The following is a 25,795-nucleotide window of genomic DNA, read 5'->3' as shown; positions in this document are numbered from 1 at the left end:
CCAAAATTGAGGTCTTGGTTGGATTGTACTTTGTCAGGGACCTCACCCTCACCACCATGGGTGACCCTACCAGAAGCGGAACTGCAGGGGGCGTCGCTCTCGGGATCATAGGACTACAAAAGCTTCTCCCCCATGACAAGGTGACCATCTACGGAATATGTTGAAGATTAATGTGGAAAATAAAAAGCCCATGCATATTGAGGATTTTCTTTTATCGTGACAGAAGTCATCTTTTCTGACTTGGTTAAAATGAATGGATTCTCTCTCCATGTGATGTGCCTTGAGTCCTTTTGAGCCATTTGCTGTTTTTTTTTAATTACTTTGCTGCTTGCCGTGGAGTCATTTGTTTTGGTGCCTGACACTAATCTGAATCATAATGAAAGAAGTTTGGGCAGTTTTCAACCAAATCAACTGTTTCTTCACCACAGATGATTAATTCAGGTCAATGCCGTTATTTCATTAACCAGCAACTCTGCTGTTTCCAGAACCTTTAACGAGTGAACTCTTCATGGTTTTAATTATGATTAAATTGAAAACTTTCTCATATCCCTTCCATGTCTCCCAGTTTACATTGCAGAAAGGGCTACTGAAACTTGTTTATGTGCACTGGGTCACACAAGGCCTTTTGAAAGTGGAGATTAAAAAGTGAATGTAAAGGCAGATATTCTCCACCTTTACATCATCGCTTCACTTACTTTTATATCTGCTGGATGCAGATTCCAATCTGTCCGGGTGGGGGGGGGGGGGGGGTTGGTAGATCCTGAGGTGAATGTTGGATGCTGGCAGGAATATGGGGATGAATTTAGTGGTACCTAAAAGATTCAGGGAAATAAATGGAGCAATAGGATTGATGATATTTCTCTGAGAGCCAGCATTGACTTGATGGTCCAATATCTTCATTCTATCTTGGTTAAAAAAGAAAGAGGTGTAAAAATGGGACCATTTTGGGCCAAGACCCATAGTTCCAGGTGGGGGAAAAAAGTTATGTTACCTTCATCAACCCCTGAACTTTGTTTGCATCACAGTGACATTGTTATCCTCTCCCTAGTCACACGGATGTTTTCAGCATTATTAATAACTCAGGGCAAATGTCTGGTATCTTACTAATTTGCGCCTTTTACTCTTAATGAACCAAATAGTTTGCACCCATAATCCTCTTTGTTATTTGTCTTCTCATGGTAAAGCCTCGGAAAATGAATGTATTCTTTCCACATCGTCCTTATTCCGTTTATGGCGCCAACAGTTCATTCACGAGACCAACCTTTGAGAAGCACATCTGCATGCCGATGTCTCATGGCTTGGCCTGGGAGGTTAGGATATGAGATTAATTTATTGTTGCATAATGAAGTACAGAAATTCTGACTTGTTGCAGCCACACAGTTACACTAGATATACCAATGTCAATAATTTAATGAGAAAATAGATAAATTTAAAGCCCAGATAAATATTCACTGTTGTCAGTGCAAAAGAAAAAAGTGATGTTTAAATAGTACAGCGAGATCTTTTGGTGGTCCCAGAGTAGTACGGTATATGGTGGTGGAGTTCATGAAGATTTGAGAACCTGATGGCTGTTTGGGAGGGGAAGAAAAGTGGATTGTAGAGGTGCTGGACTTCAGGCTTCTGTACCCTCTGCCTGAAGGTAGCGGTGAAAAGAGGTCATGACCTCGGTAATGGGATACTTAACTGTAGTGCAACCACTGTATAGCTATTATATATGTATTGTATTGGGCTGGTGCGTCCCCTCCCCCCCCCCCCCCCCACCGTGACGACTCCTATCCCCCCCAAAAAAATCCTAATAAAGGCCGTTAAGCCAAAACATCCTCCCTCAATACCTTCCTTGGAACTGGGCCAGCAACACGTGAGATGTGTTGATGTCTCCAGGTGATTAAAGCCTGTTAATCATGACTCTCAGTTTAATGTGACTGATCGCTTATGCCACAATTGAATCACCTTGATTTTGGGCCTTGGACAAGACAATACAGGTGGATGAACTGGAGGCACATTAATGATGTTGGCTGCCCCTTCCTGAGGATGTGTATCTCAATTGACGGGAGAATTGACTTAGCACATTTTGTTTTGAACTCCGATTTCTTGTAGCTATCGTCCGATCTCGGGCAAAAAGTGGGATCTGGGACTCATTCACTACACCAATCACTTTGTAGAACAGATTAATCTGCTTGATGCATGTTTATAGTAAATGTTTCCTCTGCCATGCTATGTTTCCCAGTAGCTTTAGTCTGAGAGCAGTAGACTGCTTTCCACTGCTCTGTCAACTTCTTAAACACTTCCTGATGGTTTCTCATAACTGATTGAGAATTAATGGCTGAACATTAGAGCATAAGAAATGAAATCAAGAGTTAGCAATTTGGCCACTTGGATCTGCTCTCCATTCCATCGACATTATGGCTGATCTTTTCCCTCCATCTCGCTTTCCTGCAATCACCCTAAAATTTCCCATAAAGTCAAAAAAATAGTTGATGTGCTTTGATTATACTGGGTGAATGTGGCGTCCTGATTAAAGAATTCTTAAGATTCACCACTCTGTGGTTGAAGTGATTTCTCCTCGTCTCTGCTTGGAAACTGACACCCACGTCTCGACACCCCAGCCAGGGGAAACAGCATCAAACCCTAGGGATTAGGTCAGCCTCAAGGTTATTATCCCTGATTCTTCCAAAGTGTAGAAGCTGGAGTTGTCTGCTGATCTTCTGTTTGTGCGACCTTTCCAGGAATCGACCAAATGAACCTTCAGTGTACCCCTTCTATGAAGGACAGTAACGGACCATTTTGGCCCATGATGCCCCAATTAACCTCCACTACCCCCCCCCCCCGGTATGTTTTAAAAGGTGGGAGGAACCTGGATCCCCTGAGGAAAACCCATGCAGACACGGGTAGAACGTACGAGCTCCTTACTGTCAGTGCGGGATTTGAATCCCAATCGCTGGCGCTGTAAAGGCATTGCTCTAACCGCTACAGCAACTGTGCCACCCTTAATACATTAATAAACTTTGGTCTGATGCTTTATTGCAGCCAGACAGGACATTCTCGATTGTGCTCCTGTGAAATAAAGTAATTTAGCTCTTATGGATCCATTCCAGCTATAGACAAATGCCATCTAACATTCCCTTTTCTATTGTAACCCTAAAAATTCTCATCTTATCAAGCTCCCCTTTGAATACTATTCACTCTTCCTCCACTACTACCTCTGACTGGACATTCCAGAGCTGTCCACTCACAGTTCCTGATGTTACTTGTGGTCCTTTTGCCTATCCTCTTCATTCTATATGTCCCAAAAATGCAGAATGGGAACAGAGACCAGTTCTGCCTTTATCCTTCATTGAAGTGCCTTTCATCAGATTCTCACATAACCTCATCGAGAGGGAAAAAAAAACGCAGATTACCCATTCTGTTGACATAGATCTTCATCTCTGAAATTTATTTTCAGAAATCTATTCTGAAAATGTTTTGCTTTTTCTCTCCCCATGTGGTGCCCACAGCAGGATACAATACTACAATTGTGGGTGAACCAGTATTTCATAAAGGTTCATGCTGATTTGATATCTGTTTTTGCCTCTTTTCAAAGCCAGGGTGTTATAGAAAGTTCTCAAATTACTTTTTCATTTTGCCAAAAATGAAATTTTTAAAAAAAATTACAGACGCAGGAATAAAAACAGAAAATGTTGGAAACGATCTGCAGATTCGGCAGCATCTGTGAAAAATGAAACAGTTTTGAAATAAAATTTTAAGTTAGAAAGCCTTCAGCAAGCTGGGCAAGAAATAAAACAACTTTGCAGAGAGGTTTTGAACACCAATCTAGATTAAGCAAAGGGTTGGGAATGCACTGGGTTTTTTTTTTAACTGATGCTGTTTGAGAGAGTCTGTTATCCATGAAAACAGAGTTTCCTTCATGTTCGTCAAAAAACATGGCCTACCGCTGTTTAAGGTCTCAGGTGGCAGACATCATGTGTGATAGTGTAGCACTCTCACAATGGTGGTCTACAGTTTGACTTGATCCCGCAACTTTTGATTTGGAGGGAAGAGTGCTATCAACTAAGCCAACGTTAATACAGGAGTATCCCCATTATCCGACACCTACGAGAATTGCTGATCCCATGGATGCAAATTTTCCAGTTGCCTGAGACACACTGTTACAATGGCTAACTAATACACCTGCATTAAGAATTTACAGTTTAGAAAACAAAGGACAGTGCAAAATGTGAAGTTTTTTGAAAATAAAATCAGTATTGTAGATTTAAATGATGTAAAGGTCAGATACAAAATTTAAATTCGAATTCCGGTCACTGGTGCTGTAACAGCATTGCACTAACCACTGCCGCTAACCGTGCTGCCGTAGTAATTAACTGACCCTCCCCCGAGTTTACAGATAAACCCTTACTAATATACTTAATCTTTCTTTGGCTTGGCTTCGCGGATGAAGATTTATGGAGGGGTATGTCCACGTCTGCTGCAGGCTCGTTGGTGACTGATAAGTCTGATGTGGGACAGGCAGGCACGGTTGCAGCGTTGCAAGGGAAAATTGGTGGGTTGGGGTTTAGTGTTGGGTTTTTCCTCCTTTGTCTTTTGTCAGTGAGGTGGGCTCTGCGGTCTTCTTCAAAGGAGGTTGCTACCCGCCGAATTGTGAGGCGCCAAGATGCACAGTTGGAGGCGTTATCAGCCCACTGGCGGTGGTCAATGTGGCAGGCACCAAGAGATTTCTTTAAGCAGTCCTTGTACCTCTTCTTTGGTGCACCTCTGTCTCGGTGGCCAGTGGCGAGCTCGCCATATAACACAATCTTGGGAAGGCGATGGTCCTCCATTCTGGAGACGTAACCCACCCAGCACAGTTGGGTCTTCAGCAGCGTGGATTCGATGCTTGCGGACTCTACCAGCTTGAGTACTTTGATGTTGGTGATGAAGTCATTCCAATGAATGTTGAGGATGGAGCGGAGACAGCACTGAAGGAAGTGTTCTAGGAGCCGTAGATGATGCCGGTAGAGGACCCATGATTTGGAGCCGAACAGGAACGTGGGTATGACAACGGCTCTGTTCACGCTGATCTTTGTGTGTTTCTTCAGGTGATTATTTTTCCAGACTCTTTTGTTTCGTCTTCCAAAGGCGCTATTTGCCTTGGCTAGTCTGTTGTCTATCTCTTTGTCGATCCTTGCATCAGATGAAATGGTGCAGCCAAGGTAGGTAAACTGGTTGACCGTTTAGAGTTCTGTGTTAGTCTAAACACTAACAACTGTAAACTCCATTGAAGAGTTCTCTCCAGTCTTAAAAAAAAATTTTCTACTAGAACTTTTCTTTCTGATCCTCAACCAATGCTGCATCCCCTTTACTTGGCTGCGGCAGGAGTAAACGCACGCAGGCCGATTCCAGGGCGCACCACTCCATAACTGTGCACAGCGGTCGTAGATCTCCAGAAATGGTTCGACCTCAAGGGGAGGCAGGCCTCTTCAGCCCGGTTAAGCAACCTGCATAGGAGAAGGTCACTCCGATATAAAACCTACGACCCAAGGACCTCACTGCCACGTCCCAGCTTGCTTGGCAATATACCTAATACAAATTAAAAATAAAGATGCTTAGTAGCCAAGGATAGGGAGATGCTTTGGGAGAGTTGTCCCAGCGGTGAGTGGCATCGGCCGGGTCTTCATCCTGGGCACCACATTTTATTCAAATGCAACTTTATTGAAACTCTGTTTAAGCAGCTGCTGTGGGCGGGGTATGACCAGGGCGCTCCACTGGCTGAAGGTTTGCTCCAATCTTCACCAAGGGGTTGTGTGTTGCTTCGGAAAACATTTACTTTTATAATTTTAAACTTTTTATTTATTTTATATTGTATTTATTCGTTTATTTCCTCAATTTTTTTCTTGCTGGTTGCTTGGGTTTCCAGTTGATTGAATGCTGAGATAATGGACTTTACAAAGGAGTGAAAGAAAGGAACATGAAATAATTTTTTTCTAATGAGTAACCTGTGGAGGTGGATATAACTGTGCCTAAAAGCCATTTAGACAGATCCATGGTCCAGGTCCATGGAGAGGAAAGGTTTGGAGGGATATGGACCAAATATCAGCAAAACAGACTTGGTAGACAACTTGGATGGTGTCCATGCTATGTGGCCTGATGACTTTAATGCAGTGGTTCTCAACCTTTTTCTTTCCCCCCACATACCACCTTAAGCAATCCCTCACTAATCACAGAGTACCTAATGCATATGGAATACTTAAAGTGGTATGTGAGGGGAAAGAAAAAGGTTGAAAACCACTGCTTTAATGTGTTTATTGCACATTAACGCCCCACTATTCAGTTATAGAAAACAAAGTGAAGCAACATGTATTGCAGAAGTGGGCTTGCTCCATCAATCATTCCCAGAATTAAATTCACACCATATATTCTGGCATACAAGTCATCCTTCAGATGACAGGTCCCCATTTTCAGTTTCATTTTCATGGTTTTATCATCCATTGGGTGTATGACGACCCCCCCCCCCCCCCCCCCCCCGCCTAAATTGTGTTGGCTGAGCTGTTGGAAGTGGCCGGAAAGTGTTTTTTTATATAATGGAGCCTCCAGAAAAATGACAAAAGTATGAACCGGGTTTTAAATTAAAAGACATAGAAGTTGCCAAGGAATCTACCAAATGCTGCTGCAAGGACATTTGAGAAAATTTGTTGAAGGTTGGGTTCCTTTTTGGTGTTTCAAGGGTCATCTTATTCTCTGAATCTTCGTTGAGCAGTTTGTTTATTTCGTTGAATTTAAGGTTTCATTTTTTTATCTGGCGTACAAGACAACCTCTGAAATATACGGTAATAAAAAAATTTATTTCGGTTTTTGAAAAACCTTTTGAATGCTGAGTGTTTTTGAGTCTCGACTTGTCACTTGCTTTGACTGATTTTTCCAACAGGATCAGGGAATAAGCCCAAGCACCAGGGAGCTTGTCAAAGCAAACATTATGAGAATGGTGATCAAGAGAGGAAGCAGGAAATCATGGGCAAGTGAAGGATTTGGGGAGGGGGAGGGGGTGGGTGGGGTGGGAGGGGGGAAGGTTATGGCCTGGTTGCTGTGTTTTGTCCACGTGACAAAGCAACTACTTTAGTTTCTGATCAAACCCCATGGCTTGAGATTGAAAACTTTACAGAACGTCATCTTAAGATTTTCAGGTGCCTTTGAAGTGAAATGATCTCTGGTTATCTGACATGAAATCTGAAAGATGTGTTACCTATTTCAACCAAATATTATTTTCAGTTTTCTTTATGCAGGTCATTAAGGGTGTGATGATAGCATAAATGTGACAGCTCGCTGAACATAAAGCATCTTTCTCCATCTCAGAATAGCCGAAATTATTTTCCAGTCGATCCCAAACCCTTGACGTTTGCTCCACGTTGAAGCATTAGAATCATGTAGTCAAAATATGTTAAAGCAAGAGCCCAGAGTGATATTATAATGAATGTATCTTCAACCATCTCACTAAATAGGTTCTGGGAAATTAGCTGAAATGGTTGAGCATTTGTCTCACTGGTGATCGGTAACAAGATCGATCCCCACATTGGGATCAGCCAGTAATGCTGCCGTCCCATACCTCCAGTGATCCAGGTTCAATCCTGACCTCCTTTGCTGTCAGTGTGGCATTTTTCTGTTCCTCCTGTGACTACATAGATGCACGGGTTCATAAGTTAACTGGGACTTGCAATGTCCATAGGAGATAAAGATATATTACCAACATTTTGGGCCTGAGCCCTTCCTCAAGGTGTCAGTAAAAAGCAGGCAAGGGGTCAAAATTAAAAAGCTGGTGAAAAGGGAATGGAAGGGTGAGGAATGCAGACCAACAGACAAAAGGTGTTAATTTAATATGATGTGGAAAGGTAAGAATTGATGGGGGAGAGTGGATAGTTTATGGTTCTGTGAATGGAGGCATAAGGAGAAGGAGACAGAGCTAGAGAAAAGGAGTTCAGGGAAAGATGGGGGGAGAGGGTGTCTAATGGAGAAGTTAATGTTAACGCCATCTGCTTGGAAGATGCCCAGATGGAAGATGAGTTGTTATTCCTCCAGTTTGTGAATGGTCTCAATCTGGCAGTGCACGGGACCATGGACAGACATATCAAGAAGGGAATGGGGCAGAGAATTGAAATGGATGGCCACTTGGAGATCCACACCATCTCCAAGTGGCAGACAGAATCTTGTGGGGAGTTGACCACAGTGGAGGAAGAATAAATGAGATTCATGCCAAATTAGAGAAAACTGTCACTTAATGATTGGCATTAACTGTTTGGACGAACAAGCGATTGTTTCTGTGTCGATAGAGTCTGCGATGATATGAAACCACATGAGCACTCAGGAGAACCTCAGTGATTGAATGATCATCCTTTATAGAGGGCAAGCAAGGGTCTGGATTGATTCCTCAATCAGAAGAGAGCATCACGACAGATGGCTGTGTTGAATGACTAGAGCACAAAATTTACATAAGTAGCTCAACTGCTGGGAGAATCTGCGGTGCTAGTTTTAAAAGGCTGAGAAACAAACTGAGTTTTCTTTTTAGATATTTTTATAGAGTTTAACATTTAAACTTGCATGCAAAATTTTAAGGAAAACACATGACAAGTCATCTAATATACATACAAGTGCAAAAGAAAATGGATGGAACTGCATTAGACAGTTCCTTAATCCACATGAGAACCAAATTATTGAATATTATAACCATGTTGAAACCCACGTTTGCCAAATTAATCCAAATAAAAATTGATAAAAAAGAAGCCTAAAAACTAAATCTAATCGACTCCCTCCCTCTAATCAAGGTCACCTTTGTAAAAGAAAAGGGAAATTGTGATTTCTTTTTGCAATCTAAAGGATGCAGGCAGCAGCAAAGTTTGGAGTAGGGAGTTTCAATAAAAGTAAAACCATGTCTCAAATCCCAAATGCTGACAGCTTTCATTTTCCACAGAACAAACCTCCATCTAAAAATACATTTTTCCTCATTGTATTTCATTTGAAACTGGACTGGAGATTTTTGGTGCAGCCATCCCCATGGCACATATTTTTATTCGAAGGACTGTGGATTGTTTTTTTTTTTAAAGAACTCTTCCTCCTTGGTGCCACAGAATGATGTAAAAAAACAATCTCATATTGATGTTGTCACTCTAGATTAAAGCAGGCTTAGATCAGATGCAAATGAGAAATCAATCGGTGAATGGAACAATTCTCAAAGAAAAATACATGTTCTCCATTTGAATCTGTGATGGCATTGATGTTGACATTAAGTTGCATGTTGTGTACACGATTCATCTGGAGCCAATTTGTATCAGCATTGTTCTTGCATGTCTCTTACCCCTTTTCCCTTTTAAAGGAAAAGTTTTAAATAGCAAAAAAGCCTGATGTACTGAAACTAATTTGGCCGACAAATCAATTTAACATACTTAGAAAAACAAATCAAGTACAGTAGAATCCCCATTATCCAGCACCTACGGGGATCTCGGTTGTCAGATATGCGAATTTTCCGGTTGACTGAGACTCACCCTTCCAATACCTAGCGTATACACTTGTATTAAGAATTCACGATTTAAAAGACGATGTAAAGTAATTTGAGAAAAAAAATCAGTGGTCTTTAATTATGTAAAGTACACTCTAAATCGGCTAATTCCCATAACTTACAAAATTTAAATTCGAACCCCAGTCGCTGACGCTGTAGCAGTGTAACTACGCTAACTGTGCCGCTGTCATAATTGATTCCCCCTTCCCCCAAGTTTACAGATAAAGCCATACCAACATACTTAATAATATACTAACAAAAATAAATGCTTGTTAGACATGCGATTCTGATGTACAACCTTGAACTGAATAAGAGAATGTCGAGCACATATTGAAGTGTTAACTCATTTGAGAATCAAATCGCAATTTTTGTCTGAGATAGAAAATTGTAGTTCATGTTCCCATGCTCTTTTAATCTTATCGAGGGAAGCCTGACGCGATTTTTGAAAGCATAGCATATATAAAGGTTATTAAACCCTTCTGGGAGGGTTGTAATTTGAAAATTTCATCGAGCGTATTAGACTCATAGTTCATGGGAAAATTTGATAATTAAACCTGTAAAATAAAATTCTGATCTGCAAGTTTTTTTTAAATGTGAATTTGGCAAATTAAACTTCGCTGATAACTGTTCGAAGAAGCAACCTTGATACCTATATTCTGGTCTTGTCGAGTTCTTGAACCTTATTGGAGGGAGATTTTCAAGTTTTGTGAATAATAATTATGTTAATCTGGAACCTAATCATTTATGGCTTTGTTTGGAGTATTAGATGACATTAATGAGCTATTTTGTTCATCTGATGTCAGGCCATACTATTTACAACTCTTATGACATGTAGAGCGATCCGACTTAGATGGAAAGATCCTGTTTTACCCATTAGTACTGAGTGGTTATATCATGTATTAATTTTAAAAAAAGCTCAGGTGCAACCTCCTTTGAAGAAGACCGCAGAGCCCACCTCACTGACAAAAGGCAAAGGAGGAAAAACCCAACACCCAACCCCAACCAACCAATTTTCCCCTACAACCGCTGCAACCGTGTCTGCCCGTCCCGCATCGGACTTGTCAGCCACAAACGAGCCTGCAGCTGACGTGGACTTTTTATCCCCTCCATAAATCTTCGTCCGCGAAGCCAAGCCAAAGACCAACACTAATTTTCATAACATTTGGAGACCTTTTCCTTTAACTTATTTATTTCCTCTACATATTTGCCAGTTGTTTGAGTTTATGGTTGATTGATTGCCAGATAATGGGAATTTTACTCTGACTTTGTCTAACCACTGATATAGTGAAGAAAATGTATACACCAGCAAGGGAATGGGACAGGAAATTGAAATGGGTGGTCACTGAGAGATCTACGCTATTGTGGTGGAGAAAGCCGAAGTGCTCAACAAAGCGATCTCCCTGTCTGCGCCCAGTCTCTCCGTTGTAGAGGAGACCACAACAGGAGTACTGGATGACCCCTGCAGATTGGCAAGTGAAATGTTATAATGATTGAGTAGATCATGTGGTTTACTGACATTGAATGAAGAATAAATATTGGGCAGAATATTGGGGATAATTCCCTTGTTCTTCTAAATAGCACTACAGAATCTTTCATGTTGACATAAATCAACATACAAAGCCTTGATTTAATGTCTCAACTAAAAGGTGTCATCTCAGAAAATCCAACATTATCCTGGGATGTTAGCTGGATTTATGAGCTCTGTTCTCTGGAGAAGGCACGAAGGCAAACCTGATATGGAATGCAGTTACTTGACCTAAAGCTTGTCACCCCAATTTGACATTTGCACACTGTGTATTTTCCCGAACTTTAACGAACGTTAAAGGCTTGCCAGGCTAAATAACGCTGGATGCTTTAATCTGAAATTAAGAATTAATCGCATTCCTGTTAATATTGTTTATTGTAGATTAAGGTTTAGCCTGGAAATGAGTTATTTATTTCTGCAATAACAACTACTAGAGTGTAATATATCAATGCATCTTGAGATAGTTTACAAAAATAATATCAAACAAAATTTAACATGTGACAGCTTGTGGAAAGTTAGGTCTTGAAAAGGGAGAGGGATACAGTTCCTTTGCTTTTCACAGTATGATGTTGCAAGAAATTTTTGCTCAAGCTGTTAGATCAGCAGGTCCTAATCCTTTGATTCCAGTATGATCCCTACGACAGATTTATGAATGAGGCCTGAAATAATCAGATCCTGAAACCACAAACCCGCCCACACAAGGTGCAGACATTTTCTGCCTGTAAAACCGACTGTTAAAGCATTTTGACAAATTGGTGACATTTTGGTCAAAGGAGGCAGTGCTGAGTTAGAACTGGTTGACGTCAGGACGCGCACACACACAAAAAAATAATGGTGCAATGTTGAATGTTATTGAGGAGAAGCCTCATGTTATTGTGATGGAAGAAATGTTTTTGGGTTCTATGGGAATTAATAGTGGAAGAGCTAGTGCAAATAACTCTGACTGCAAAAATTAGTGGGCACAGCCCAGGACAGCACAGACGAAACCCTCCCCACCATCTAGGGGGAACGCTGCCATCAGAAAGCAGTAGCAATCATCACGGACCCACACCACTCAGCACAAGTTCTGTTCTCGCCGCGACCATGAGGAAAGAGGTGTAGGTGCCACAAGACTCACACCACCAGGTTCAGGAACAGCTGCTCCCCCTCCACCGTCAGACTCCTCAACAACAAACTCAATCGTGGACTTATTTAAGGACTCTTACTTTTGCACTTTATTGATTTTTTCCTCTCTCTGTATTGCACAGTCTCTCTGTATTGCACAGTCAGTTTGTTTACATTTCTTTATTTGTTTTCTTGTGTAAAGGGAGTCAGTTTTATTTTGCACTGCCAATAAGTGGTAATTCTACCTCACCCGCAGGAAAAAGGAATCTCATGTAATGTCAGGTGTGTACTCTCACAATCTGATGAGATTGTCAACAATTAAATATAGTACTACCACAATGGCTAATTCCATAATGATGTGCAAAGAAACCGTGCCAACTCCCGTAGGAGTAAGCCCACGAGTTCCCCTCCCTTTCTTTGACTTCTTCCCCTCTGTCCTGCAACTTGTTTCCTCCCTCCTTTGGTTCTTTTTGCCTTTAATGCACACTGAACAATGAACCTATCAGCATCTCTTTGGGATAATGTGAAAGTTTTGGAGGAATATATTCAACTTCAAAAGTAGCAGGCAAATCAAGATAGAATAAATTATTTGTTGTCGCAGTCACAGTAAACTTACAATGTCCTGTTGCTTGGAAGTCGAATTAGCAGGATGCATTAAGAATGGGGGGGAAACATAGCTTCATTGAGAGAAATCGTGACTTGGCTGAACTAGATGATTCAGTGATTGATACTTCATTGTTAACTTGGTAGTTCACCTGAGAAAGAGGTCATGCCACATTATTTGGGTTAAAGAATGATGTGTGGAGATACGCAAGAGACTGCAAATGCTGGAACCTGAAGCCAAACACTATCTGTTGGATGAACTCCACAGATCTAGCACCGTCTGCAGGAGGTAAAGATATTTAACTGGCGTTGCGGGCCTGAACCCATCTCAAAAAGTCGAGCAACATCACTTTCAAGCTGAAACTCTTCGTCAGGATAGGATGGTGTATTACTTGCTTAAAATATGTTCTGATTGCTTAAATTTTGTGGAACGTAGTTGTTTGGCTCTGCTAATTGTATTTGGAGATGATTTATCTTGCGCGGATTCAAAAATCACACAAGTTGCCTTGAAGTTTTGAAACCATAATCTATGAAGCAACTGCTTGGGAAAAAAGTTGACTATTGCAAATGAGAATAAAATGTTGATTAAGATTTTGGTTATTTTAGTTATAGAATAGTTGTAATTCATTCACACCAGAAACTTTTAATCTTTGTGCTACCTGAACTGAGCAAAGGGTGTTTGCTCATATGATTGAAATTTTGGAGAAGGTACAATAAGATCCAGTGTAATTTTTTTCCCCTTTTATGGAAAGAAAGGATGGCATGTCAACATGGGGTAATAGAAGCATGCTGAGCAATCTTTGGCAACTGCTTTTGCTATGCTTCTGAGAGGATTATAAATTGCTTCTCAATGTCAGGCAAGTAAAATCCCTCTCTTGGCCTTAAACAAAGAAGGACTCACCTGAGACACGAATTTGAAACCTGGAACTCAGAAAAGAATTTCCAGAGATGGTAGTTCAAGAAAGCATTTGCATTGCTTGACATCACTGGAATGTGAAGTAACATTTAGACAAAGTGAAAGAAGCAAGTTTTTTTCCTATCATTCATCCAACAAACCAAAATTACACTGGATCTTATCGCACCTCCCAGAATTTCAATTAAATGGGCAAACACCCCTTGGTCAATTAAGGTGTTAGAAACATTCATGCTATACCTGCCCCAATTCATCCATTTTCTAATCTCCAGAAGCTGAGATTTATTTAATAGAATCACCACATCCCTCTAAACATCATTTAAAAAAAACATATATATGCGCCATGATTTGGGTGGGGGGGAGATTGAGGTGGGGGAAAGAAACATGGTCAATTTGGACAAAAAGACAAATCATTTTCTGGAAGGAATATTTTGATGCAAGTTAGGCGAGATTGGAGAACTCCTGATCCTTGGGGGGGGGCAATCGCACCAACTGTAAATTTTTTAAAAATCCCTCTGTAATTGATCAGTTTGCCTTGCCTGACACTGTCATAGCTGAATGGCAGTGGAATTAAGTTTGAATTGGTACCAATACAGGGCTCATCAGCACAATGAGATTGCAGAAAAGATGATGATGTGGGTAAGGGAAGACTCTTCAAAGGGAGGCAGCACAAGCGTCTACATATGTTTCTAAATAAAAGTCCAAGTTTAAATGTTCTTGCTGTCATACAAGGAGTCTCCATCTCCCACTTGTGATCAACCAAAAACAAATGCCATGGTGCTCAGGAAATCAACGGTAATGTATCTATTTCCCCAACTTGTCTGCACTGAGATTTCTTTTGAACAATCTCAGTAGGTGAAGCTACCTTTGAGAGTGTGAGTTTGTACAATAGTTACCTTTGTTATGACGTGCTCCCTGGATGTGCTGGGGGGGATTCCAAAGTAATTATCACCATATGTTTGGCCATCAGCACGTGAATCCCAAGCATAAAGTTTGAACAGCAAATGCAATTAGTTATTGCACTGTAAATGAACCACAAGGATCCCGATAATAGACTTCCCATTTATTGCAAAAAGCTGCTTGCCATTATCTAAAACCTGCATGGTTTTGATTACCAAAAAGCAGGGGCGCTAACCAGTTGGAGTGCTTTAATAGGTTGGGAGACCAGTTGGGGCTATGCACTTATTCATTTACCATGGTCATCGATTTCACAGTATGCCTTTTATTAGTCAAACTCCAGCAATGGTGAGGTATTTGCCTCACTTTCTCAGAAATTTGCCAAGACCGGATGACAGAAATTTCTCTACTTGTAGTTAGAATTATTGTTCTAACATGCATTAACAAGTGAGAGGACATTTTAGGAATTCAAGGTGATGCAGGTGCTATCTTTCTCACGCAGCACCAGAGACCCGAGTTCAATCCTGACGTAGGCTGCCATCTGCATGGAGTTTGCATGTTCTCCCTGAGGCTGTGTGGGCTGGCCGCTTCGTTGGCCACTAAAATGCCCTAATTTGGAGGTAGATCTGGTGGAGTTGATGTGTAAGGGGGTATGTGGAGGACAGGTTGCAGGGAGGGTGGGAATAGGATTGCTGAAAAGGCCTCCCTCTGTGACACAAGTAAATATCAAAATACAGTATAGTAGAATCCTCATTATCTGCCACCTACGGGCATCGTGGATGATGGATATCCAAATTTTCCGGTTGACTGAGACCCACTTTTCCAATGCCTAACTAATACACCGACATTAAGAATACACTATTTAAAAGACAAAAGACAGGGCAAAATGTAAAGTAATTTGAAAAAAAATCAGCGTTGTAGTTTTTAATTATGTAAAGTTCACCTTTAATGAGGTAATTCCCATAACTTGTATAACTGAAATTCAAACCCCAGTCACTGGCTCTGTAAGGTGTTGTACTAGCTGCAAAGCTAACCATGTCATCGTCATCATCAATCCCCGCCAATTTTAAACTTGTGTATTTTGTTTACCTACCATAATATATGCTAGTGTATAGGATGATCCAAACTTAAAAATGTTGCCTCAAAATCGGGGTGGTCTTGTGCGCTGGGTTTAAAACTGAACCATTACTGAGAAGTCTCAACACAACTGGCATCCCCCTCCCCCTTCATAAATTACCCTCATCCTGCTGGCATCTACTCAAGTGTCCCGGTCAGGCCCTAGGTGCACTCTACCACCTTTTTCGTACTGACAAACCGGCTCACCTCCGCGCAAGTCCTGGCCAGGCCCTCTGAGCACCTTCCTTGCGCTGACAACCCGGTTCATCTCCATGAAAGTGTCCTGGTCAGGGCCTCTGTGCAACCTGGCCCACCTTCACGCGAGTGTCTGGTCAGGACCTCGGTGCACATTCCTTTCTACTGACTGCCCAGCTCAAATGGCAGCAGCGAAAAGAATGTGTGTACGTTGAGAGGCATTGCTAGATCAGCGGGAAAAACCTGCACATGTCCAACGAAGTCTCAGCGCTCCCCCACTGGGTCTATCCTCCCAGCTTTATTGATTTATCTGTCCCTTTATTTATTCATTTCCTTGATTTCCCTCACCCGCCACCCGGTTGTTTGAGTTTCCGGTTGATTGAATTCCAGATAACAGGGATTCTACTATACAACACTTAAAGTTGGTGGGAGAATCTTCACATCACTCTTGAAAGTCAGTCATGTTCCTTTCCAGATACCTACAAAATGGACAGAAAATTTCAGGGAGTAAGCACCTGAATTCCTTTAAAATACCTTGGCAGGCATGGGACTTTGCTGAGCATGTGATTTTTTTTGTAATATTGTGTCTGTGGCGAATTAGTTATACCAACCTCATGCACTAGGAGGATTCGAGCATGTATTACCAACCGTCTTGGGATGCTTCTTCTTAATGAAGATATTAACTTGGAAGTTACAGGGTTCTGGGGATTGAAAATCACAGCTCATTGCTACAAAGGGAATGAATCCACATGTTATGGCCCCATTGCAATTGTATTTTTACTAAATAATTCATATGTGGTTAAAAAATATTTGTTGAATTTGCATTTGTGCTATTGATATTATGAATAACAAACTTGTATCCTAATGATTTATGAAAATAGAAGCAATTCTCTGCTGTATTTTTCAATTAAAACAAGATGGATAATGTTTAATGTATCGATAGTATGTATGCCTTGAGGCAGCTGTAGAACAGATGTACTTTTAAATCAGAGAGAGGGGTTCCAGAACATAAACAGCAATTGTTGCAATTTGTGAAGAGTGGGTATTTTAGACTGTTGGCCTTGATGGTTAAAAATTGTCTCTGAGTAAGCATTTTATTGATGCACATCGAACATACTTTGTGCCTGAACTTCTGAGACATTAACCAAATTCATTGTCTGCTTCTTGTAAATCTTCTTTGGCTTGGCTTCGCGGACGAAGATTTGTGGAGGGGGTAAAAAGTCCACGTCAGCTGCAGGCTCGTTTGTGGCTGACAAGTCCGATGCGGGACAGGCAGACACGATTGCAGCGGTTGCAGGGGAAAATTGGTTGGTTGGGGTTGGGTGTTGGGTTTTTCCTCCTTTGCCTTTTGTCAGTGAGGTGGGCTCTGCGGTCTTCTTCAAAGGAGGTTGCTGCCCGCCAAACTGTGAGGCGCCAAGATGCACGGTTTGAGGCGTTATCAGCCCACTGGCGGTGGTCAATGTGGCAGGCACCAAGAGATTTCTTTAGGCAGTCCTTGTACCTTTTCTCTGGTGCACCTCTGTCACGGTGGCCAGTGGAGAGCTCGCCATATAACACGATCTTGGGAAGGCGATGGTCCTTCATTCTGGAGACGTGACCCATCCAGCGCAGCTGGATCTTCAGCAGCGTGGACTCGATGCTGTCGACCTCTGCCATCTCGAGTACTTCGACGTTAGGGATGTAAGCGCTCCAATGGATGTTGAGGATGGAGCGGAGACAACGCTGGTGGAAGCGTTCTAGGAGCCGTAGGTGGTGCCGGTAGAGGACCCATGATTCGGAGCCGAACAGGAGTGTGGCCGAGAATATTCTCCCAGAATCACAGTGCGGCTTTCTTGTAAATAATGTTACGTGAAACCACATATCCTATTGAATGAAGTCAGAAGCCTACATTTTGCCACTGGCCATAAAAATAGAGAAATGGTGCGCAGATGTCAGGTTGCCTAATGTAATGAGAGGTTTGATAGCCTTGGTGCATTTGTTGATTTCAGCTTGTGCGATTGCTAACTTGTTCAGCTTCATATCTCCGGCCTCAGTAGGAAGACTTTGTCTCATGGCTATGCCAGTAAAACTAAACAGTTGCTCTTTTCTCTAACGTGGTATTGAGCGCAAGAGTAGTTTATTGTCATGGAGATATCCATGGGAAGGCGGTTGGATGGTGGTTCTTGGGAAAGGGAGTAGATGGAGGATGCAAAAGGGAGTTGAGATGGCAGGGTGAAGAAAAGAGGCAATAGGTGGAGAGCTGAGGAATTAGAGGAGGAGAGATGCAAAGGAGAGGGATGGCATGGTTAAATAAGATCTTGTGCAAAGTAAAATTGCTGGAAAAGGTTTTTGTAGATGGGAAGGATTGAGGCAAAGTGGGAAGGAGTGAAAGATGGGTTAGAAAGAGTGTGTGTGGCTGTGGACAGGCATCATACTCATTCGCTGCTGCACCCGTAGCTGTCTATGCTGCAGTCCTAGTCTCCAGTTGCCTTACACCCACTGCCACTGTACCAAGATCAAATGCACATGGCAAATGATGTACAACAGTAAACCCACAAAAAAAGAATTTGTGGCTAATTTTTTTTTAAAGCCTGGGAGCAGGGCCTATAGCTTTTAATCTCTGAAGAAACTTAGAATGTAATTTTAAAATTGGCTAATATCTCATCTTTATGTGCTTACCATTCCCTCCTACAATTTAAAGTAGTCCATAGCGCTCACATGTCCAAAGTCTTCTATGCGGATATATCTCCTTATTGTGATAGATGCAACAATGGGGATGTTTCACTAATTCATATGTCTTGAACATACCAGTATCTTGGGAAATACTGGAATGAAGTGTTTCAAACTTTTTCTGTACTTTTTAAAGTTAATTTTAAGCTTAATCCTTTAACTGTCTTGTTTGGTATTGTTAGAGAGAGTGGCATAACTTAAACAGCATCTGATTTGCATGTATTAGCCTTTTTTTTCTCTTACAGCTAGGCAGGCAGTGTTGCTCAGATGGAAGAACATTGCTTTGCCTACTCACACCCAATGGCTACGTTTAAATTTAGAAGATTAGATGCTCAATTTCCAATTTGAAGTTAAAATTTCAGACACCTGGGACCTTTTTTATTTGCTTTTAATGCAGAGGTGTTGAATAATCAGGTAATTTAGTACTCTGATAAGGAGGGTTATTTCCTCTCTTTGCCAAAGAGTTTCATTTTTGGTAGTGGGCTTAGATCAGTGGTTCTCAACCTTTTTTCTTTCCACTCACGTACCACTTTAAGTATTCCCTCGGCCATAGGTGCTCTGTGATTAGAAAGGGATTGCTTAAGGTGGTATGTGGATGGAAAGAAGGTGGTTGAAAACCACTGTTTGAATCATAACTAATTGACTCGTTATGTGCAAGGTTTCGTAACTCCAAAGGAAATGGGCCAATGACAATTTTTCTCAACCCAAATATTTCAGTAACAATTGGGTCTAGAGCAGTGGTTCTGAACCTTCCCTTCCCACTCACATCCCACCTTAAGCAATCCCTTACTAATCACAGAACACCAATGGCATAGGGAATACTTAAAGTGGAATGTGAGTGGAAAGAGAAAGGTTGAGAACCACTGGCTTAGATTTTCTTTTTATAATCAAATATTACTATAATTTGATTGAGAATGTGGGGTACATTGGATGAAATGGTATGATCTATATGTAATGGATTATTTTTTGACTTTTAATATGTATTATCTACTCTGAATTTTTCAATGTGGAATTTCAAATTTTAATAAAAATATTGAAAAAGAAAGAGTTTGTGGCTGGCAACTTGCTCGGCTCAATTTAAAAACTATCCCTGACTCAAGGTGCTGCTGAAGGCAAAGGAAGACCTCTGCTTCTGTATTTTCCTCCAAGCCACACACAATCAGATTTGGAGATGCGTTCCCCTTTCGCTTGGACAGACCGTCACCAGCAAGTCTGGAGCAGTTCAAGAACCCACCATCGTTGAGAGAACAATTTGGGAAGGGGAGACAAATACTGGTCTGGCCAGCTACATTCACTTCCATAATTTTTTTTAAAAGTTAGTATTTGAGCTGTTTCACTTAACTGTTAGCATGAAGAGGATTTTGCCTGAGAAAGCCTTTATTTTGCCAGCTGCTGCAATCACGGCAGGGGTGCTGTTTTTGGCAGAGACATAATCATTTATTGTTCACTGCAAGCAAAGATCAGTTGAAGCGCAATCTGTCCCTCCGGCTGTGATTCTAACACAGAACCTAGATCTGCAGGTTTGGTTTCAATGAATAATTTGTTTTGTTCTGAACTGGCTCCTTGATGGCGTTGGAGTGAGAATTGAATTGGCTATTGTCGCGTGTACCAAGATACAATGAAAGGCTGTGTTTCATGTGCAGCCCAGGCAAAGTACCTCGTACTTTGGGTAAGGAGAGAAAGCAGGAAAGAGGATACTGAGGTCGCAAGATCAGCCGTGATTATCTCGAATGGTGGAGCAGGTTCAAAGAGCTGAGTGGCCCTCTCGGTTTTCTATGTTTCCGTCTTCTAGTACACCTCGATCATCTCACTTCTCAACCAAATTTGTGCAATTTGTCACATCCATCTGCCTGCTAACATTAGTTGGATGAGTTTGTACAATGCCCCACCTGGATGCATATACACTTGGAGGTGTGTATACCACGACCTGAAGGTTTAACTTCTATCCTTAACTGCCACACCATTGTTCTGCACTGAGACTTCAGTGGAGGACTGGAAACTCGACTCTCTGCCCACTGTGCCACTATTAAATCAATCACATTAGATTGGCTCTGAAACACCTGCAAGTATAATGCAGGTTCCGCCAAGATGAAGATGAGCTTTTTGTAATGCAGACTAACTTTTGTGGGTATGAGATAAGTATCTCTTAAGCACCACAATTAACTCTTGCTGAACATTGAAATAATGACCGTCAGCACACAGGAGAGGACTGATGTCCAGCCAAAATTAGATTGAACAAGGCAAGCCCTGTGAGCATACAGTAGTTGGGTGACATTCAAATGAACCCCATTGGCATCTGGCATTTCACGACGTCACTGTCGGTCTCTGCCTTTGATGTCCTTTTCTGGTAAAATGTCAAATAGTGAGTCTCACAACACTGATTTTTTTGAGGGAAAACAATTATGTAGTAGATATCATGGGGACCCATCCACTCCATTGAGGACATATACAAGAGGCAAAGTCTTAAGAAAGCAGCCTCTATCCTCAAGGACCCCCACCACCCAGGCCATGCCCTCTTCACACTACTACCACTGGGAAAAGGGTACAGGAGCCTGAAGACGAACACTCAATGGCACAAGGACAGCTTCTTCTCCTCCGCCATCAGATTCCTGAATAAACAGTGAACCACAGACCCAGTCTAACTGTGACCTTTTTTTGTTCCTTGCGCTATTTTTAATTATTTTGTCAGGTGGTTACATAAATGTTTGCAACTGTGACGCTGCCACAAAACAACGGATTTTGTGATGCGTTCATGGCAATAAATTCTGATTTTAAAAATTGTAGTTTACGTTCTAAGGTGGAAAGTAATAATTCACAAGAATATTACTGTTACAGGCAGGCTTCAGTTATAAGAGGCAGCTTGACAGACTGGGACTTTCTTCCTTGGATATAGGAGGCTGAGAGGTTGATGAAGTCAGAGCGGGAAGGAGACTGGTGGGTATATGGTCCGAGCTTTCAGAGGAATTGATTGAGGGAGGTGCAATTGTAATGTTAAAGATATTTATTTCAACAAGGTTTAAATCAGGTTGATGCGGGCAAATGAAACAAGTTTGGGTAGACAACGTGGTGTTATAATGCAGTGTAAATCAAATCTAGAATAATTCACAAAATGATCTGTTTTAAATTTGAATTTAGACATACAACTCGGTAACAGGCCCTTTCGGCTGCCGCCCAAATACAACCCATGCAGACACAGGAAGAATGTACAAACTCCTTACAGTGTGGGATTCGAGTGCCGGCCGCTGGTGCTGTAACCGTGTTGTGCTAACCATGCAGCCCTTGTTGTGAATATAAGCCCATGCTCCCATCAGCAATTTTCTTTCTGGATAGAATGAGTGTAGGTGGCACGACAAAGTTGAGATGGTTCTGAGGAAAGAAAGGTCATCAACCGCAAATCCTGACTTTGGTTGGAGACTCATTGAACATTTCCAACATCATTTTTCCAGTGATGAACCTTGAACGGTAAGATTTAGCTAAAAGAGGTGAGAAATGCAACTGAAATTAGTTCCCATCTGTGTGGTTTTTTAATCACCTTGAGTGTATCAACTGCTGGTTGATATGTTTAATTTCATTATATTTAGTGGTAAAGAATTGAGTAAAGCTGTCAGAGCATCTGTACTCAGTGGTAGCATTCAAAGAAAGATCTCTTCCTCTTAAATATCTCTTTTTTCTTTAAAAATCATAAAATTTGGAAACCATTTATGGCTAAGTCTATTTACTATAGACAAACTTTGCGTTTGTTTCTGCAGCTACATGTTCACATTTAATAAATATTATTTTAAGATGTTAAATACTATAAAAGCATGGATATCTGGCTTTACCAAAAATTGGGTGGCTTTCATTTTCTGCAGTAAATGGTCGAGCACCTTTTTCAGGAACAATGTATGTATTTTGAAGTTTCTATTAGTTCAGTTTGGATCAAAAAGTTTGAATGGAGAAGCGTGTGCTTTTTACATGAAATTACAAGATTAAAACAACATCTTAAAATATGAATGGGGGTTGTCTGCTTGGTCACTTAAAGCCTGTTCCCCATTCAGAGTGCTCTTTATCTTGAAATTATATTCCCGCACCTACCCTTTACTGCTTCATACCTCTTGTGCCGGGAAATGCATCCACCTGCTTCCTGAATATATTCAGTGTATCCACATTGCTTTCTTTAGCAGAGAAATTCACAGGTTCACTGCCATCAGCATATTAGCTTCAGACACGTGTGGTTTAAATTTGTGTGTGAGACTTCATCAAAGATCATTTGAAAATTCAAGTACTCTGTATTCATCTAGCTGCCTTAACTGTTTTACCATTTTTTTTTAAAAAAAAGCATGATTCTTATTTGTATATCCACGTTGACCGTGTTCAATACCTCTTTTTTTAAATTATCCTATACTCGCATCCTTTCGACACCAATATTTTCCCTACAACTAATATTTAGCTTTGAGTATTCTCTCTCCTTTCACCTTTCAGTAACGGTGCATGTGCCACTGATTTCACTAGATCTAAGAGCAGAATTAAGCCAATCAGCCTGTCGGGTCTGCTTTGTCATTAAATTTTGGGCTAATCCTCATCAGTCAACCCCACTCCCTGGCCTTCTCCTCATAACCCTTGATGTCCTGATGAATCAAACACCCCTAATGATCTTGCTTCCATTGCCGCCTGTGGCAATAAGTTCCACAGACTCGCAACCCTCTGGCTGAAGAAATTTCTTCATATTTCTGTTTTAAATTGATGACCATTTATCCTGAAATTCTGGCCTCTTGTCCTGGGAAACAAATTTGTCACATCTACTCTGTCCAGGCTTTTCAGCATTCGAAATGCCTCTGCGAAGTCCACACCCCCCCCCCCCAACACTCTTCTGTATTCGAGTACAGTCCAAGAGCTGACAAACTGTGACTTACTGCAGTGCGAACAAACAAGCTCAAACCACGAGGGCTGTACAGGCGTTAATTTGCTTAAAACCTGCTCACAAGGTTCAGCATCCCTTCTGGCTCCGTGTGCTCTGCTCCTGCCCAAGGGCCAGCGTGAGCTTTTAGATGGGGCCAGTGATTGGCAGGGGGTAGGTGGAGCCAGCCTCCCAGGTTACTTCTCTTCAGGTACAGTGGGTTGCCCCCTGTAGTAGGCAGGCAGGAATGCAGACAGGCACAGGCAGTCACAGTCCAGTGGTTGTGTCACCACAAAAGCATTCATCGTATTCTAACCCTTTCAGTCCTGGTATCATTCTAGTAAACCTGTTTTTTTTAATCAATAAAATGCAATAATAAGAGTCCTTAAATGAATCCCTGATTGGATTTGTCATTGAGTCTGATGGTGGAGGGGCAGCAGCTGTTCCTGAATCTGGTGGAGTGAGGCTTGTGATACCTATGCCTTTTTGCCGATGGTAGCAGCAAGAACGGAGCGTGTGTTGGGTGGTGTGGTTCCTTGATGACTGCTGCTACTCTCTGACGGCAGCACTCCCTGCAGACACTCTTAAAGTCGCAAAACCCTACGAACAATCCTTTCATTTTGAAACCACTTCAACACTTGTATTTGCACTCCTGAATGTTTGTCTATACTACATTGAATTAAAACGGCGAAACGTTCAATGATTTTGAATGGATGGTTTTGATATTCTGAGTTAAAGGCTTGAAAGGAAAACTCCGATGAAATCTTGCTGTACAAGTTTTTTTTAAACAACTGTCCAAGTGCTTGTTCAGATCGGATATATATATTGCAAAGTACTATTAATTCCTGTATGATGAATTACCTTGTCATTTTGGTTGAGGAAGTCTCGGCCCAGTTGAAGGCGATTTAATTTTCTCTATGGTTTATCTTGCTGCACAAGTGATCAATTAAGGTGAGCTGTAGTAGTCACCGGATCAGTGGAAGCTGAGTTCAATCGAAAATGCAGTTCTTCATCACCAGTGTAATTAGTTGATCAGAGTTTGGCAAATTGATGAGGCATGGCAAAGATTTGCATTTGTAACATGCCATGCACATCCTTGGAACATTCCAGGGAGATTTGCAGAGAGTGGAGTACTTTCACTGGGTTGGAGCAGAAGGAAATGCCACGGAGACTTTGTGCACAATGTGATCCCTGCAAACAGTAATGTGATTAATGATCAAATAATCTGTCAGCCGGTGCTGATTGAGACCAGGACTCGGGTCTGAAGGGGGGAATGATAAAGTAAATTATTATTTAAGAGAAATTAACCCACAGAATTGTGGTGCAAAAGGATATGAAATATAAAAAGATGCGCGGGTATAGCAAATGAATAGAGGTGTTAAGGGAATGTTGGTGTTTATCGTAAAGAGCATGGCGTATAAAAGCAGTGACATTTTAAATTGAAATTTAGACATACAGACATACCTACCACACAATAACAGTCCCTTTCATTTCACGGGCCCATGCCACCCAATTGACCGACATCACGGTAGATTTTGAGTGGTTGGGGGGGAAATCGGGGAAACGTACAAACTCCTTACAGGTAGCGCGGGATTTGAAGCCCTGCACTGATCGCTGGTGCTGTAACAGTGTTGCCTTAACTGTGCGGCCCAACACTAATCGTGCCGCCTAGATTTTGCTGGTGAAGTTGTACCTGGAGTGCCATACACAGTTTTGACCGTGGATTCAAGCCAAGATGTGTAGGCAAAGAGGCTCACTGGACTGACAGCTGAGATGAAGGAGTTGATATTGCAGACTACTTCAAAGGTTGGAATATGGAAGGTGAACATTTCTGAAGGGGAAGTGACAGGTGGATGTTCAGAGTGTGTTTTTTCCTTGCTGGGATCATGAGATATCGAAGCAGAAGTTGGCCAATCGGCCCACTGAGTCTGTTCTGCTGACCTGATCTATTCTCCCACTCAGGTCCATTCCCCGGCCTTTTCTCTGTAACCCTTGATGCCCTGAATAATCAATCTCTGCCTTAAATACACCCAATAACCTCCCTTCCACAGCCTCCTGCACCAACATGTTCCACAGACTCAGGACCCTCTGGCTAAAGAAATTTCTCCACATCTCATATTTTAAATTGACCCCCTTCATTCCTGAAGTGGCCCTCAACTCCTCCACCATGGGAAACATCCTTGCCTGCTCTACTGTGTTATTTGGAACTCATGGCAATAGTGTCAGAATAAAGATTGAACTATTAGAGGAAGGAAAGAAGTGAAATTTCTTCTTTCAGAGAGTCATGAACCTCTGGAATTCTTTACACCAGAGAGTCGCGCATACATGCAAGGCAAAGAT

At 41.6% G+C, this 25,795-nt stretch overlaps 1 protein-coding gene across 1 annotated transcript in view; it reads left to right on the top strand.

The window, feature by feature from the left end:
* Window positions 1–1,083: 1,083 nt before the first annotated feature.
* Window positions 1,084–25,795, top strand: part of LOC138749786 (ADAMTS-like protein 3) — a 428,872-nt gene continuing 404,160 nt past the window's right edge. The window contains exon 1 of the mRNA XM_069911655.1: window positions 1,084–1,310. Coding sequence (XP_069767756.1) covers window positions 1,176–1,310 — 135 coding nt within the window. The 5' untranslated portion in view covers window positions 1,084–1,175. The remainder of the gene's footprint in view (window positions 1,311–25,795) is intronic.

This window comes from Narcine bancroftii, chromosome 14 (assembly GCF_036971445.1).
Source record: "Narcine bancroftii isolate sNarBan1 chromosome 14, sNarBan1.hap1, whole genome shotgun sequence".
NCBI classification, from domain to species: Eukaryota; Metazoa; Chordata; class Chondrichthyes; order Torpediniformes; family Narcinidae; genus Narcine; species Narcine bancroftii.
This window is presented reverse-complemented; position numbering and strand designations above follow the sequence as displayed.